The sequence below is a fragment of the Panthera tigris genome, chromosome B4, assembly GCF_018350195.1.
Source record: "Panthera tigris isolate Pti1 chromosome B4, P.tigris_Pti1_mat1.1, whole genome shotgun sequence".
In the NCBI taxonomy this organism is placed as follows: Eukaryota; Metazoa; Chordata; class Mammalia; order Carnivora; family Felidae; genus Panthera; species Panthera tigris.
The window spans coordinates 23,900,881-23,917,576 of NC_056666.1; the positions used below are offsets into that span (position 1 = coordinate 23,900,881).

The 16,696-nt window shown below is 37.9% G+C and overlaps 1 protein-coding gene across 10 annotated transcripts in view; it reads left to right on the plus strand.

Annotated features, from left to right (window-relative positions):
• The window catches only part of MYO3A (myosin IIIA), a 242,757-nt gene that overhangs the window by 123,055 nt on the left and 103,006 nt on the right, over window positions 1-16,696 (plus strand). For all 10 annotated transcript variants that reach the window (XM_007081307.3, XM_042991254.1, XM_042991256.1 and 7 more), the window contains exons 15-16: window positions 7,605-7,703; window positions 7,804-7,918. In XM_007081307.3, the coding sequence (XP_007081369.2) occupies window positions 7,605-7,703; window positions 7,804-7,918 (214 nt within the window). The remainder of the gene's footprint in view (window positions 1-7,604; window positions 7,704-7,803; window positions 7,919-16,696) is intronic.

The window sequence follows — 16,696 nt, forward strand, 5'->3', positions numbered from 1 at the left end:
TTTTACTGGGTCTCTGGTTTAGGAATCAAAGTAATATTGGCTTCATAGAATGAGTCTGGAAGTTTTCCTTCCCTTTCTATTTTTTGGAATAGCTTGAGAAGGATAGGTATTATCTCTGCTTTAAACATCTGGTAGAGCTCCCCTGGGAAGCCATCTGGTCCTGGACTCTTATTTGTTGGGAGATTTTTGATAACTGATTCAATTTCCTCACTGGTTATGGGTCTGTTCAAGCTTTCTATTTCCTCCTGATTGAGTTTTGGAAGTGTGTGGGTGTTTAGGAATTTGTCCATTTCTTCCAGGTTGTCCATTTTGTTGGCATATAATTTTTCATAGTATGCCCTGATAATTGCTTGTATCTCTGAGGGATTGGTTGTAATAATTCCATTTTCATTCATGATTTTAATCTATTTGGGTCATCTCCCTTTTCTTTTTGAGAAGCCTGGCTAGAGGTTTATCAATTTTGTTTATTTTTTTCAAAAAACCAACTCTTGGTTTCATTGATCTGCTCTACAGTTTTTTTAGATTCTATATTGTTTATTTCTGATCTGATCTTTATTATTTCTCTTCTTCTGCTGGGTTTTGGGTATCTTTACTGTTCTGCTTCTATTTCCTTTAGGTGTGCTGTTAGATTTTATATTTGGGATTTTTCTTGTTTCTTGAGATAGGCCTGGATTGCAATGTATTTTCCTCTCAGGACTGCCTTTGCTGCATCCCAAAGCGTTTGGATTGTTGTATTTTCATTTTGTTTGTTTCCATATATTTTTTAATTTCTTCTCTAATTGCCTAGTTGACCCATTCATTCTTTAGTAGGGTTTCTTTAACCTCCATGCTTTTGGAGGATTTCCAGACTTTTTCCTGTGGTTGATTTCAAGCTTCATAGCATTGTGGTCTGAAAGTATGCATGGTATGATCTCAATTCTTGTATACTTATGAAGGGCTGTTTTGTCACCCAGTATGTGATCTATCTTGGAGAATGTTCCGTGTGCACTCGAGAATGTCACATGTTGCTTTGGGATGCAGAGTTCTAAATATATCTGTCAAGTCCATCTGATCCAATGTATCATTCAGAGCCCTTGTTTCTTTATTGACCATGTGTCTAGATGATCAATCCATTTCTGTAAGTGGAGTGTTAAAGTCCCCTACAATTACCACATTCTTATTAATAAGGTTGTTTATGTTTTTGAGTAATTGTTTTATATATTTGGGGGCTCCTGTATTCAGCACATAGACATTTATAATTGTTAGCTTTTCCTGATGGATAGACCCTGTAATTATTATATAATGCCCTTCTTCATCTCTTGTTAAAGCCTTTAATTTAAAGTCTCATTTGTTGGATATAAGTATGGCTACTCCAGCTTTCTTTTGACTTCCAGTAGCATGATAAATAGTTCTCCATCCCCTCACTCTCAATCTGAAGGTGTCCTCAGGTCTAAAATGAGTCTCTTGTAGACAGCAAATAGATGGGTCTTGTCTTTTTATCCATTCTGATACCCTATGTCTTTTGGTTGGCGCATTTAGTCCATATACACTCAGTGTTATTATAGAAAGATATGGGTTTAGAGTCATTGTGATGTCCGTAGGTTTCATGCTTATAGCGATGTCTCTGGTACTTTGTCTCACAGGATCCCCCTTAAGATCTGTTGTAGGGCTGGTTTAGTGGTGACGAATTCCTTCAGTTTCTGTTTGTTTGGGAAGACCTTTATCTCTCCTTCTATTCTAAATGACAGACTTGCTAGATAAAGGATTCTCAGCTGCATCTTTTTTCTGTTGATCACATTGAAGATCTCCTGCCATTCCTTTCTGGCCTGCCAAGTTTCAGTAGAGAGATCGGTCACGAGTCTTATAGGTCTTCCTTTATATGTTAGAGCACGTTTATCTCTAGCTGCTTTCAGAATTTTCTCTTTATCCTTGTATTTTGCCAGTTTCACTATGATATGTCATGCAGAATATCGATTCAAGTTACGTCTGAAGGGAGTTCTCTGTGCCTCTTGGATTTCAATGCCTTTTTCCTTCCCCAGATCAGGGAAGTTCTCAGCTATTATCTCTTCAAGTACACCTTCAGCACCTTTCCCTCTCTCTTCCTCCTCTGGAATACCAATTATGCATAGATTATTTCTCTGTAGTGCATCACTTAGTTCTCTAATTTTCCCCTCATACTCCTGGATTTTTTTATCTCTCTTTTTCTCAGCTTCCTCTTTTTCCATAATTTTATCTTCCAGTTCACCTATTCTCTCCTCTGCCTCTTCAATCCAAGCTGTGGTTGTCTCCATTTTATTTTGTAGTTCATTTATAGCATTTTTTAGCTCCTCCTGACTGTTCCTTAGTCCCTTGATCTCTGTAGCAAGAGATTCTCTGCTGTCCTCTATACTGTTTTCAAGCCCAGCGATTAATTTTATGACTATTATTCTAAATTCACTTTCTGTTATATTGTTTAAATCCTTTTTGATCAGTTCGTTAGCTGTCGTTATTTCCTAGAGATTGTTTTGAGGGGAATTCTTCTGTTTCATCATTTTGGATAGTCCCTGGAGTGGTGTGGAACTGTGGGGCACTTCCCCTGTGCTGCCTTGAATAACTTGCATTGGTGGGCGGGGTGTAGTCAGACCTGAATTCTTCCCCCAGCCCACCGCTGGGGCCACAGTCAGACTGGTGTGTGCCTTCTCTTCCCCTCTCCTAGGGGCGGGATTCACTGTGGGGTGGTGTGGCCCATCTGGGCTACTTGCACACTGCCAGGCTTGTGGTGCTGGGGATCTGGCGTATTAGCTGGGGTGGATCGGCAAGGTGCACAGGGGCGGGAGGGGCAGGCTCAGCTCACTTCTCCTTCGGTGATCCGCTTCCGGAGGGGCCCTGCGGCACCGGGAGGGAGTCAGACGTGCCGCCAGAGGGATGGGTCCACAGAAGCACAGCGTTGGGTGTTTTTGTGGTGCAAGCAAGTTCCCCAGCAGTAACTGGTTCCCTTTGGGATTTTGGCTGGGGGATGGGCGAGGGAGATGGCGCTGGCGAGCACCTTTGTTCCCCGCCAAGCTGAGCTCTTTCGTCTGGGGCTCAACAAGTCTCCCTCCCATTGTCCTCTAGTCCTCCTGCTCTCTCCAAGCAGAGCTGTTAACTTATAACCTCCCAGATGTTAAGTCCCGCTTGCTGTCAGAACACACTCCGTCCGGCCCCTCCGCTTTTGCAAGCCAGACTCGGGGGGCTCTGCTTGGCTGGTGGGCTGCCCCTCTGCCCCAGCTCCCTCCCACTAGTCCATGTAGCGCGCAGCGCCTCTCCGTCCTTCCTACCGTCTTCTGTGGGCCTCTCGTCTGCTCTTGGCTGCAGAGAATCCGTTCTGCGAGTCTTCTGGCAGTTTTCTGGGTTATTTAGGCAGGTGTAGGTGGAATCTAAGTGATCAGCAGAACGCAGTGAGCCCAGAGTCCTCCTACGCTGCCATCTCTGGCATAGGCTTTTTTCGATTACTGAAAATGCTTTTAACAGAGCAGACAGTTTTTAATTTTAATGAAGTCCAGTTTATCCATCATTTCTTTCATGGTTCATGACTTTGTTGTTGTATCTAAAAAGTCATTACCATATCCAGCATCAGCTCTTCTTTTATTTGATCTTCTGAGAGTTTTATAGTTTTGTGTTTTACACATTTAGGTCTATGACCCATTTTGAGTTAATTTTTGTGGACGGTGTAAGGTCTGCATTTGGATTTATTTTTTTTTTTGGTCTTTGCTTCATTGTATTGTCTTAACTACTTTGTCAGGAATCAGTGGTGGGGTACCTGGGTGGCTCAGTTAAGCCTCTGACTTCTGCTCAGGTCATGATCTCATGGTCTGTGAGTTCGAGCCCTGCATTGGGCTCTGTGCTGACAGCTCAGAGCCTGGAGCCTGCTTCAGATTCTGTGTCTCCTTCTCTCCCAGCCCTCCCCCGCTCATTCTCTGTCTCTCTGTCTCTCTCAAAAATAAATAAATATTTAAAAAAAAATTTTTTAAAGGATCAGTGGACTATATTCTGGGCTCTCCATCTGTCTCATTGATCTATTTGTCTCTTGTGTTTTTGTCAATACCACACTGTCTGGATTTTGAAAGCTTCATAAGAATTCTTGAAGTCAGGCAATATCAGTCCTTTAAATTTTTTTCTTGTTAAATACTGAGTTGGCCCTTCTGGGTCTTTTGCTTCTCCATATAAACTTTAGAATCTGTTTGTTAGTATCCACAAAATAACTTGCTGGGATTTTAGGTGGGATTGATTTTGTATTTAACCTGTACCCTGCAGACTCGCTATAATTGCTTACTAGTTTGAGGAATTTTTTTGTCAATTCTTTAGCATTTTCTATACAGATGATAAAGTCATCTGTGAAGAAAGACTGTTTTATTTCTCCCCTCTCAAACTGTAGGCATGAGTTAGGACTTCCAGTGCAATATTGAAAAGCAGGTGAGAGGGGACATCTTTACCTTGTTCTTGATCTTAGTGTGAAAACTTTCAGTTTCTCAACATTAAATATGATTTTATCTGTAGGTTTTTTTGTGGATATTCTGCACCAAGTTGATGAAGTTCCCCTCTATTCCTAGTTTACTGAGAGTTTTTGTCATGAATGGCTTTTGGATTTTATCAAATGCTTTTTGTGCATCTATTGGTATGATCATGTGATTTTTCTTCTTTAGCCTGTTGATATGATAGAATACATGGATTGATTTTTGAACATCCAATGAACCATGCATGTGTACCTGGGATATATCCCACTTGGTCATGGTGTATAATTCTGTTTATTCATTGCTGGATTCAATTTGCTAATGTTTTGTTGAGGATTTTTTCACTTATGTTCATGAGAGATATTAGTCTATAGTTTCTTATAATATCTTTATTTGGTTTTTGTATTAGGGTAATTCTAGCCTCGTTGAATGAGTTTAAGTGTTCACTTTGCTTCTGTCTTCTGAAAGGGATTGTAGAGAATTGGTATAAATTCTGCATGAAGTATTTGGCATAATTCACCAGTGAACCCATCTGGACCTTTCTAGTTTGGAAGATTGTTAATTATTGATTCAACTTCTTTAATAGATTTTGAGCCTATTTAAATGATCTGTTTCTTCTTGTGTGAGTTTTGACATATTGGGTCTTTCAAAGAATTGGTCCATTTCATCTCAGTTTTGAGGGATTGAGTTGCTTATAGTATCCTTTTATTATCCTTTTAATTTCAGTGGGACCTTTGGTGATTGAGGTCCCTTGTTTTATTTCTATTACTAGTAACTTTCGTTCTCTTTTTTTTTTTTCTTTTCCTTAGCCAGACTAGGAGCTTATTTTTTTGTTGTTGTTGTTGTTTTGTTTTTTTGTAAAGCTTTTGGTTTCATTGATCTTTCTGTACTAAATTCTGGTTTCTAATTTCATTGATTTCTGCTCTATTTCTTATTTCTTTTCTTCTGCTTACTTTGGGTTTAATTTGCTCATTTTCTAGTTTCCTAAAATGAAAACTTATTGTTTTTAGATCTGTTTTCTTTTTAATATATGCATTCAATGCTATGAATAGCTGTCTAAACAGTGCTTTCGCTGCATCCCACAAATTTGGTAAGTTGTATTTTCATTCTCACCCAATTCAAAATATTTTAAAATTTCTTTTAATATTTCTCTTTTGACCCATGTGCTATTTAGAACTACATTGTTTAATCTCCACATATTTTGGAATTTTCTGGTTATATTTCTGTTACTGACTTCTAGTTTAATTCCATTGTGGTCTAAGAGCAGAGATATATGATGTCAGTTATTGTTAATTTGTTAAGGTGTGTTTTATGGCTTAAGATGTGGTCTGTCTTGGTGAATGTTCTATATGAGTTTGAGAAGAATGTGAATTCTGCTGTTGTTGGGTGAAGTAGTCTATATCAGTTATATCCAGTTGATTGATGTTATTGGTGCATTCACCTGTATCCTTACTGCTTTTCTTCTGCCTATGCGATCTGTCCAGTTTTGAGAGACATGCATTCTTCTGTTTCTCCTTGCAGTTCTATTAGTTTTTGTCTCACATAGTTTCATGTTCCACTGTCATGTCCATAAACATGAAGGATTATTATGTCTCTTGGAGAAGTGAACCCCTTATCATTATTGTAATATACTTCTTAATCCCTGAGAACTTCCTTGCTTTGAAGTCTGCTCTGTCTGAAATTAATATAGCTGTTCCAGCTTTCTTTTGATTAATGTTAGCATGGTATATTCTTCTTTATCCATTTATTTATATTTAAAGTGAGTTTCTTGCAGACAACATATGTATAGGTCTTATTTTTTGATCCCTCTAACAATTTGTTGTTGTTTTTTTTTAATTTTTTTTAACGGTTTTTTTAATTTATTTTTGAGACAGAGAGAGACAGAGCATGAACAGGGGAGGGTCAGAGAGAGGGAGACACAGAATCTGAAACAGGCTCCAGGCTCTGAGCTGTCAGCACAGAGCCCGACGCAGAGCTCGAACTCACGGACCGCGAGATCATGACCTGAGCCGAAGTCGGCCGCTTAACCGACTGAGCCACCCAGGCGCCCCTAACAATTTGTTTTTAATTGGTATATTTAAACCATTGATGTTCAGAGTGATTACTGATATAGTTGGATTAATATCTGTTATATTTGTTAATTCTTTCTAATTGTTGCCCTTGTTCTTTGTTCCTATTTGTGTTTCCCATTCTTTTTCTGCATTTTGTCATTTTAATTGAGCATTTTCTGTCATTCCATTTTCTCTCCTTTCTTAGCGTATTTTGGTAATATTTATTGTTTTTTAGTTTTTTAGTGGTTGCCTTAGAGTTTTTAATATATATTTACCACTAATGTAAGTCTACTTTCAAATAACACTAGAGTCAGCACCCTATAATAACAAAATAATCCTAATTTCTCTCTCCAGTCCCTTGTATCACTGTTATCATTGATTTTATAATATGTAAGCATATATATACATATATGCATATGCATACATAATTGAATAAATTATTACTGTTATTCCCTTATTTGTATTATTCCAGGATCTGGGGAATGCTGTTAATATGTAGACCACAGAATAATGGAATTTGAGAGTCCTAAGAAACAGATTTCTCATGCAAGTGAGCCCCAGAAAAAAACATTTAACAAAGTAGTTAAAGACTTTGGAATGAAACAGCCCTGATTTGAATCCAATTTAGCCATCAGCTGTATGAGCTGAGGGAAGAATGGTAACCCCTCTAAGTCTCAGTGTCCATGATTGTAAAATGATGGGAGCCCATGAGTAACTAGGGGGCTGTGGCAGGTAAATGAGATAATGTAGCACTTATGACCATCTGGTATGCTGTATATATAATTAATTTGTTTTTCTGTGTAAACTACAAGAGGTTATGGATTTTTGACTGTTTCACTCCTGCTACATTCTAGTGTCTAGAACAATGCCTAATAGTCCCTCACAAACATGCATTGAATGATTCATATAAAGTGGTTAGTCGTGTCTGGAATTTAATGACAGTGGTTGTTGAAAATAATGACGACAATAATAAAAAGCCTAAATCAAATTTTCTGGGAAGCCCATGTTAACACTCACAGTTGTTCTGATAATTATATTGCCAAGTAATTTTAAATTAGTAAATATTCTTACTAATCCCCTTACTGAAAATGTCTTCTTTTTTCAGTGGAGAAAAAAATTTTCATATTTTTTACTATATCTATGCTGGATTAGCTGAAAAGAAGAAACTAGCCCATTACAAATTGCCTGAAAATAAGCCTCCCAGGTAAGGTTACCACCTTATACAAGGTGGTACTTGTATAAAGTAATATTTTCACTTCTGATTGAACTTTAGATTTTGACCCATCCTTTCATATTTTTTTCAGGTATCTACAAAATGATCACCTCAGAACAGTACAGGATATGATGAATAATACTTTCTATAAATCCCAATATGAATTAATTGAGCAATGTTTCAAAGTCATAGGTTTTACAATGGAGGTAAGTATGAAAGACATTTGGAACCTCTTTAGGAAATATCATTTTGTCATCACTAATGGTAAGAATGAGCATTTATTGAGTGATTAATATATGCCAGGCATTGTACTAAGTGTTTTATGTGAATCATTCTTTTAATTACTGAAACAACCTTACAGAATAACGAGAATACTTACCAGAATGTTACAGTATTTACTTCATATGTAAAGAGATGGTGGCCATGACATATAATTGAATTTCATTTTGTTCTGAATCTTTAATTTATATTTGCATCTCCCATATATATTACATTTTGCATAAATACCTAAATGGGAGCGCTAGTGGAGTCTTTTTTTAGTGCAGTTTTTTAATACAACTTTATTAAGATGTAATTCACATACCATACAAGTCAGCCATTTAGAGGGTACATTTTAATGACTTTTAGTATATTCAGAATTATGCATCCATCATCATAATCATTTTTAGAATATTTTCATGTTCTAAATTTTTCACTCCCAAAAGAAACATGCTAGTGATTAGGAGTTCCTCCTCATTCTTACCCATTTTTGCTTTCTGTCACCATGGATCATTTTATTCTGGACATTTCACATAAACAGAGTGATGCAATACATCATCCTGTGTGACTAGCTTCTCTCATTTAACATAGTAATGTTTTCAAGGTGCACGCATGTTGGATGGAGCATGTATCAGTAGTTCATTTCTTTTCATTGTTGAATAATACCTCATTTTATGGATATACTTGATGTTACTTATCCGGTCATCAGTTGATAGACATTTGGGTTGTTTCCATTTGGGGGCTATCATGAATAATGCAGTTATGAACACTCATGTACAATTTTTTGTGTGGACGTAAGCTTCCATTTCTCTTTGGTGTATACCTAGGAGTGGAACTACTGAGTCATAGGGTAACACTGTGTTGAACCTTTTGAGGAACTGCTAGACTGTTTTCCAAAGCAGCTGCACTAGTTTACATTCTAACCAGCAGTATGCAAAGTTTCCAGTTTCTCCATATCCTCCCCAACATTTACTATTATCTCTCTTTTTTATTATAGCCATCCTAGTAGGTATGAAGTGGTACCTTATTGTGGTTTTGATTTGCATTTACCTAATGGCTTATGACCCTGAACTTCTTTACGTGTACTTATTGGTCATTTATGTATCTTGTGTGAAGAAATGTCTATTCATACCCTTTACCTTTTTAAAAAATTGGGTTGCGTTTTTATTATTGAATTGTTAAGGATTATTTATGTTGTAAATACAAGTCCCTTATCAGATAAGTGATTTGCAAAAATTGTCTCCCTTTTGTTGTCTTTGTACCTTCTTTTTTCTTTTTTCTTTTTTTTTTAATCTTTCATTTTGAGAGATAAAGAGAGAGAGACAGAGCACAGGGCAGGGAGGAATAGAGAGAGAGAGAGGCACAGAATCCAAAGCAGGCTCCAGGTTCTGAGCTATCAGCACAGAGCCCAACGCAGGGCCCAAACTCACAAATTGCGAGATCATGACCTGAGCCGAAGTCGGACACTTAAATGACTGAGCCACCCAGACGCTCCTATTATCTTTTCACTTTCTTGATGGTGTCCTTTGCAAGTATACATGTTTTTAATTTTTATGATGTCCAGTTTATCCATTTGTCTTTTGTTGCTTGTTATTTTTGTGTCATATATAGGAAACTATTGACTCATCCAAAGTCACAGAAATTCATACCTAAATATTCTTCCAGGAGCTGTATTGTTTTCACTCTTGCATACAGGTTACTGTTCCACTTTGGGTTAATATTTGTGTCTGATGTGAGATAGCTTCTTTTGCATGTAGATATTCAGTTGTACCACAACCATCTGTTGAAGACTATTCTTTCTCCATTGCTGGGTTTGGCATCCTTGTGAAAATCAGTTGACCATAGAGGCGCCTGGGTCGCTCAGTAGGTTAAGCATCTGACTTCAGCTCAGGTCATGATCTCACTGTTCCTGAGTTTGAGCCCCACATCGGGCTCTCTGCTTTCAGCACAGACCCACTTCAGAACCTCTATCCCCCTCTCTCTCTGCCCCTGCCCCCTGTGCTCACATGCACTCTCTCTCTCTCTCTGTCTCTAAAATAAATAAACATTTAAAAAAAGAAAATTGAGGTACCTTGGTGTCTCAGTCAGTTAAGCATCTGATTCTTGATTTCAGCCTAGGTCCTGATCCCATGGTTCATGAGATCAAGCCCTACGGGAGGCTTTGTGCTGACAATGATGAGCCCACTTGGGATTCTCTCTGTTCCTCTCTCTCTCTGCTTCTCCCCAACTCACTCTCTCTCCCTCTCTCAAAATAAATAAACTTAAAAAAAAAAAAAAAAGAAGAAGGGGCACCTGGTGGCTCAGTTGGTTAAGTGTCCGACTTTGCTTGGGTCATGATCTCACGGTTCATGAGTTTGAGCCCCGCGTCAGGCTCTGTGCTGACAGCTTGGAGCCTGGAGCCTGCTTCAGATTCTGTGTCTCCCTCTCCCTCTGTCCCTCACCCACTCACTCTGTCTCTGTCTCTCAAACATAAATAAACATTTTTAAAAATTAAAAAAAAAGATCAGTTGACCATAAATGTATAGATTTATTTCTGAACTCTCAGTTCTATTATAATTACCTCTACGTGTTTCTGCTAGTCCCACGCTTGATTACTGTGGCTTTGTAATAAGTTTTGAAATTGGAAAGTGTGATTCCCCTAACTTTGTTCTTTTTCCCAATTGTTTTGAGTCCCTGGAATTTCTATGTGAATTTGAGGATCGGCTTGTCACTTTCTAGCGCAGCCTTTTATAAGACTTCTTTTTTGTTCATCTTGCTCTTCCCCATCTCACCCCCTCCATCCATATCTGCTCTTTTTCCCTTTCCCCAGCAAATGGATGTTAACAACTCAGCATTTATAATCCAGCATTTCATATTTATCTCCTTGCTTATTAAGTACTGCTTATAGACACCATGTATACATGTGTAAACACACATGTACATGCACATGAATCTGGAGGGATGGGCATTGTTTTATTAATATGGTATTATATACATATACATATGTACATATGCATACATATATATACATTCATTCTCAGGCCAGTTAACATACAGTATAGTCTTGTCTTCAGGAATAGAACCCAGTGATTCATCACTTACATATAACACCCAGTGCTCATCCCAACAAGTGCCCTCCTTAATGTCCATCACCTACCTCCCCTACCCCCTCAACCCTCCCCATCAACCCTCAGTTCTCTATATTTAAGTGTCTCTTATGGTTTGCCTCCCTCTCTGTTTATATCTTATTTTTCCTTCCCTTCCTCTATGATCATCTGTTAATTTTCTCAAATTCCACATGAGTGAAATCATGTGGTGTCTGTTTTTCTCTGGCTGACTTATTTTACTTAGCATAATACCCTCCATTTCCATCTACGTTGTTGCAGATGGCAAGATTTCATTCTTTTCATCACCAAGTAGTGTTTGTGTGTGTGTGTGTGTGTGTGTGTGTGTGTGTGTGTGCACCATCTTCTTAATCCATTCATCAGTTGATGGACAGTGGGCTCTTTCCATAATTTGATTGTTGTTGATAGCACTGGTATAAATATTGGGGTGCATGTGCCCCTTTGAATCAGCATTTTTGTATCCTTTGGATAAATTCCTAGGGGTGCAATTGCTGGGTCGTAGGGTAGTTCTGTTTTTAATTTTTTGAGGAACCTCCATATTGTTTTCCTGAGTGGCTGCACCAGTTTGCATTCCCCACCCGCAGTGCAAAAGGGTTCCATTTTCTCCACATCCTCACCAACATCTGTTGTTTCTTGAGTTGTTAACTTTAGCCACTCTAACTGGTGTTACACACATTTTTCTATACCTGGTTTCTCTCACTCTGCAATACCTTGCGGAAATCCCTTCAAGTCACCTAGTGTAGCACTAAATCAGTCCTTTTAAATTAAATTTTTTTTAATGTTTATTTATCTTTGAGAAAGACAGAGCATGAGCATGAGCAGGGGAGGGACAGAGAGAGAGGGCACAGAATCCAAAGCAGGCTCCAGGCTCTGTGCTTTCAGCACAGAGCCAACATGGGGGTCGAACCCACAAACCATGAGATCATGACCTGAGCCAAAGTCGGACGCTTACGAACTGATCCACCCAAGTGCTCCTAATAAGTCCTCTTAAAGGCAACATAGTGTTCCATGGTATATACTACCATAATTTATTCTGCCATTCAGATATAACTGGGCATACAACTATTAATGTTTCTAAGTCTTTGTCACTGAACAAGGCCGTAATTTGTTTTTATTTCTTGGTGCTTTTATCTCAGTGGGATAGGTCCCTAGCGGTGGGATTGCTGGGTCATAGGGTATATGTATTTTAAATTTGAATATGAATTGTAAAATTGCTTTCTAACAACTATAAAACATTTGATATTTCTACCAGCAATGTATGTGAGTCCCCTACACCACCATCTCTGCCATGTGTTGTAGCTTTTTAAATATTTGGTAATCTGACGGGTGTATGTAACCTCTCATTTCAAGTTTGCATATCCTTAACTAAGAGTGAATTTGAGCATCTTTCCTTTTGTTAATTTTTTTTTTTTATTTTTTGTGTTAGCTGCTTGGATCTGCTTTTTATGAACATATATGTATGTATGTTGCCCTTTTATTGAGTCATTTCTATGTTTTATGCCAATTTGTTCTCATTGAATATTATTGACATTATATTTTTTTTATCATTTGTGTTTTAAATATGTTTTCAGTTATATGGCTGGTCCATGGCATACTTATACTTTTTTTTTCTTAACTTTTTGTCATTACTGTTACCATATAAAAATAGGGTTTTCATTTTTGTATATTCAGACAAGTCTTTTTTTTGTTTATAACATCTGGGTTCTAGTCTTGGTTTAGAAATTTTCCACTTTCTCTGGATTATACATGTAGACTCCTAGATTGTTTTGAAAGTTTAAAAACATATACTTAATATATTAAATATATTTGATCCATTTGAAATTAATTTTTTACATAGTGCCAAATGGGGTACCACTTTTATTCTCTTCCCTATGGAGACCCAGTCATGCCTCACTACGTTAGATAACTACCCTTTGCCTACTGGATTGACTTATCCTATATTAAAGTCTTATATAGAATGGAATCTCTTTCTGAGTCATTATTTTATCCACCAATCTATGTTTCTGTCTCTATATCAATATCCTGTTGACAATTACAGTGGTTTGATATTATATTTTTAGTAAAGCATCTTACCAAGAAAGGCATGTCCTCTTCTCACTTTCTTCTTTTTAATCCTTGCCTAAGCTAATGTCTGTCATTTGTTTCTCTGTATAGACTTTAAGATCAACTTATTCAGTTCTGAAAGCCCTGCTGGAATTCTAATGAGAATTGTATTAAATTTATTTAGTAACTTTTGTGGCATTGTTATTTTTATCATGTTATTTATGTTTTCTCATCACGGGTCATGACCTGCCTTTCTATTTGTTTAGATGTTGTTTGAGTTTTTAATAATTTATAGTTTTATTTATGTAGAACTTAAGCTTTTAGGTTTTTTTCCTAACCAGGTCATGGCTTTTGGTGTAATTCTAAATGTTTTTTTCTGCTAGTAGTCTTATGTAAATATATAATCATGTCATCAGCGAAAAGAAGAGTTTTATACTTTTTTCCTGTTATGTCAGTCATCTATTCTTTTGTGTACTTAGAGCATCTAAGACTTAGAGTCTAAGTCAGTATTAATTACAAATGATTATAACTTGTCTCCCTGTCTTGTTTCTGATTTTAAGTAAAATGGTTTCACTGTTTTGCTCTTATTTCTGATGAAGAGCATTTATCATAATAATTTCCTTTTATTGCTGCTTTGCTGAGGGCTGTTATTAGGAATCCTGCAGACTTTTATCAAATGCCTTTTCTTCATCAGTTGACATCATATTTTTCTACAGCACCTTGTTGACATCTATCATGTGGATAGATTTCTTGATATGTAAGTATCCTTACGTTTCTGGAATAAATATAATGGAATCAAACTGTGCTTCTCTTTAGATTAAATTTCTGGATTACATTCCCTGGTGTTTTATTTAGAATTTTTGCATCTGTATTCATCAGTGAGATTTACCTACTGTTTTAGTTTTCTGTTATATCTTTATCAGACTTGCATATTAAAGGTATGCCAGTGAGCTTTTTATCTTTTTTCTTTGGCCTATAAAAGTTTAAATCAGAGTTAAAATTAGCTCCCAGTGTCTCTGAAGACATAAAGCACCTGGACACAGATACATAGGTCCTCTTCTATATAGAAATTTCCACGGAAGAGACCTAGTCAGCTGGGCCTTTTACAAGCACCCTAGGTTATTTCTATCATTAGAGAAGATTGGGGATCAGTGATATTTAAAACTTTGAATTAAGGTTAGATAAAATTCAGCCATATGTGCCTCTGGTCCTGGGCCTTTTTTCATATTGGGTCTTTAATCAGCTTTCTGATTCTTCTGTGATACTTATCTATTTAAATTCTGTTTTCTTTTTGGGTTATCTGTATTTTGCTAAGAAATCATCATCAAATCTGATGCCATAGATATGACTGATGCTGTTTTCTGATGCTTTTAAGTTATTCTGGTTGTGTTTCCTTTTACATTCATTTATGTATGTTTGGCCTTAGTCTCTTTTTTATTTTAATTTTTTTTAATGTTTATTTTTAAGAGAGAGAGAGAAGGAGATAGAGCATGAGCGGAGGAGGGACAGAGAGAGAGGGAGACACACAATCTGAAGCAGGCTCCAGGCTCTGAGCTGTCAACACAGCTTGCAACCTGTGCTTGTAACCACTGGGCTTACAACTCCATAACCAGTAAATTGCAGTTCAAATAGGGAAACTCAGTGGCTCTGTGGTACCTAGGTAGCAAGGAGATGATTGAGAGGGACCTTCTCTCTGTTGACGCATTAAATAGCTTAATGCTGTAAAGTGGAACAAAGAAACCATTGTTTGATAAGATTTCTGAAGGTTTTCGAGGAAGCTTGTACTCTGTGCTTACCTATAATATGAAGAACTTTCTCCCAGCAAGACAGATGCCTGGTTCTTACAGTGGCCAGTGTGTGACTCTCATTCCCCTACTCCACCCTCATAAAAGAGAACAACAGCAAAGGTTGGCAGGGTGACTGGATGGATACATGAGGATGGGAGAATTTGCTTGACCAGTAGCAGCTTTTGCTGGAGAGCTGGGAGAGAAATGGTGAGGATGGCATATTGGTTGACAATCAAGTGATTATTAAGCTTATAGAATTCACTGTGGCTATCTCATGTAAGGAGTAGAGTGCTGTACATCCCTATATGTGCTCTGAGGTCAGAGTGTCTGGGCTCTGTCGTATTGTGCTGAAAACTGTGCTGTTAACCTGACCTGACTACCTTTTGGGAGCAACATCTCAACTGTAGTATCTAGAGTCAGAGATAACCCTAATACGTTTCCTAATAAAATAGATACTTTTATTATTGGCAAAATAAATGTGTTTGTTGTTGGTTCAGCTCTGGAAGCATGAGTTTCAGCCATGTTCCAGGTCCCCTTCTTATACTTCCTTCTGATGTCCCAAGCATCATAGGTGACCACTTGGGTCTTTTGCTCTCTGGCTTAAAGGACCAAGATCTCGTCCTCCTCTGAGTGTTTCAGCACAGTGTAAACCTAGATTGGCCGCATTGTGAGTAGAAATAGAACGTTTGCTGCTCTGCCAGCTGGCACGATACTAATTAGTTTAACCCTAACCCTACCCTGACCCCAGTCTCTCCCTGGGCACAACTGCTTCCCAGTGTACCTTTCTCACTCTGCCTGGAAAAATTCACTTTCAAATCTGGCTCCTCCCCTTCTGCTATGTCACTTTCCCTCCCTAACCCTGCCCTCACCGCCAGCTTGTACCTATAAAGACAAGTTGATTTAAGCCCGGGGGATAATGGGGCTTAAATCTTAAAGCAGAAGCCAACTTATTTGTGCGTGCAGTGAATAGAGAAAAAGGCAGCATCTACCCTTTTCTCCAGTCCTTGGTCGTAAGGTGAATGTTGCTCATGGTAGGTGATCCTTTGGACGGTGCTCTGGCTCTGTGGGCTGACTGGTTTTGGGGGAAACAACAGAGGTTGACTGCATCTCAGGGCGTCCTCCAAACTAGAAGCATGTCATACAGGAGGCAAGCGGCTCCTGGTTCTGACCAGGGCTGGACCTCTTTGTAGCTCCTTTCCCGGGTGTTTGTCATCAGAAGAGCTTATCTTCTTAGCAGTTCCCTCCCCCAGAGGTTGCTATCTTAGAAGCAGGGAATCATTTTTAATTGGTTTGTTTACTTCTAAGCCCCTCTCATTAGAGACAGGGTTTTACTTATATTTGGTTCAGCTCCTTTCTTTTGCTTGGTAGAACCATATTTAGTAATACTGAAATGAAAGTAATTTTGCAGTTAACATCTACTGACAAATATAATTCATTTCTTTAAAACACAGTATTCTAAAACCACAGTATTCTAAACTTACACATACTCGGTGTTTATTGAGCATGCAAACATCTAAACATATAGTTTGGAATAAAGGAAAATATAAAATCTGTTTCTGGAGCAAAGCATAATCACTGCTCAATATCTTTTTTTAATTATTTTATTCTCTTTTTTAATTTTATTTTTTATTTTGAGAGGGGGTGGGTAGAGAGAGAGGGAGACAGAGAGTCTCAAGCAGGCCCCACCCGTATCATGAAACTGTGAGTGACTCAACTGAGTCACTCAGGTACCCCACTGTTAAATATCTCGTGAAGACTTGGTCCAGTTCAAGGTGACTCTCCTAGGATGTGG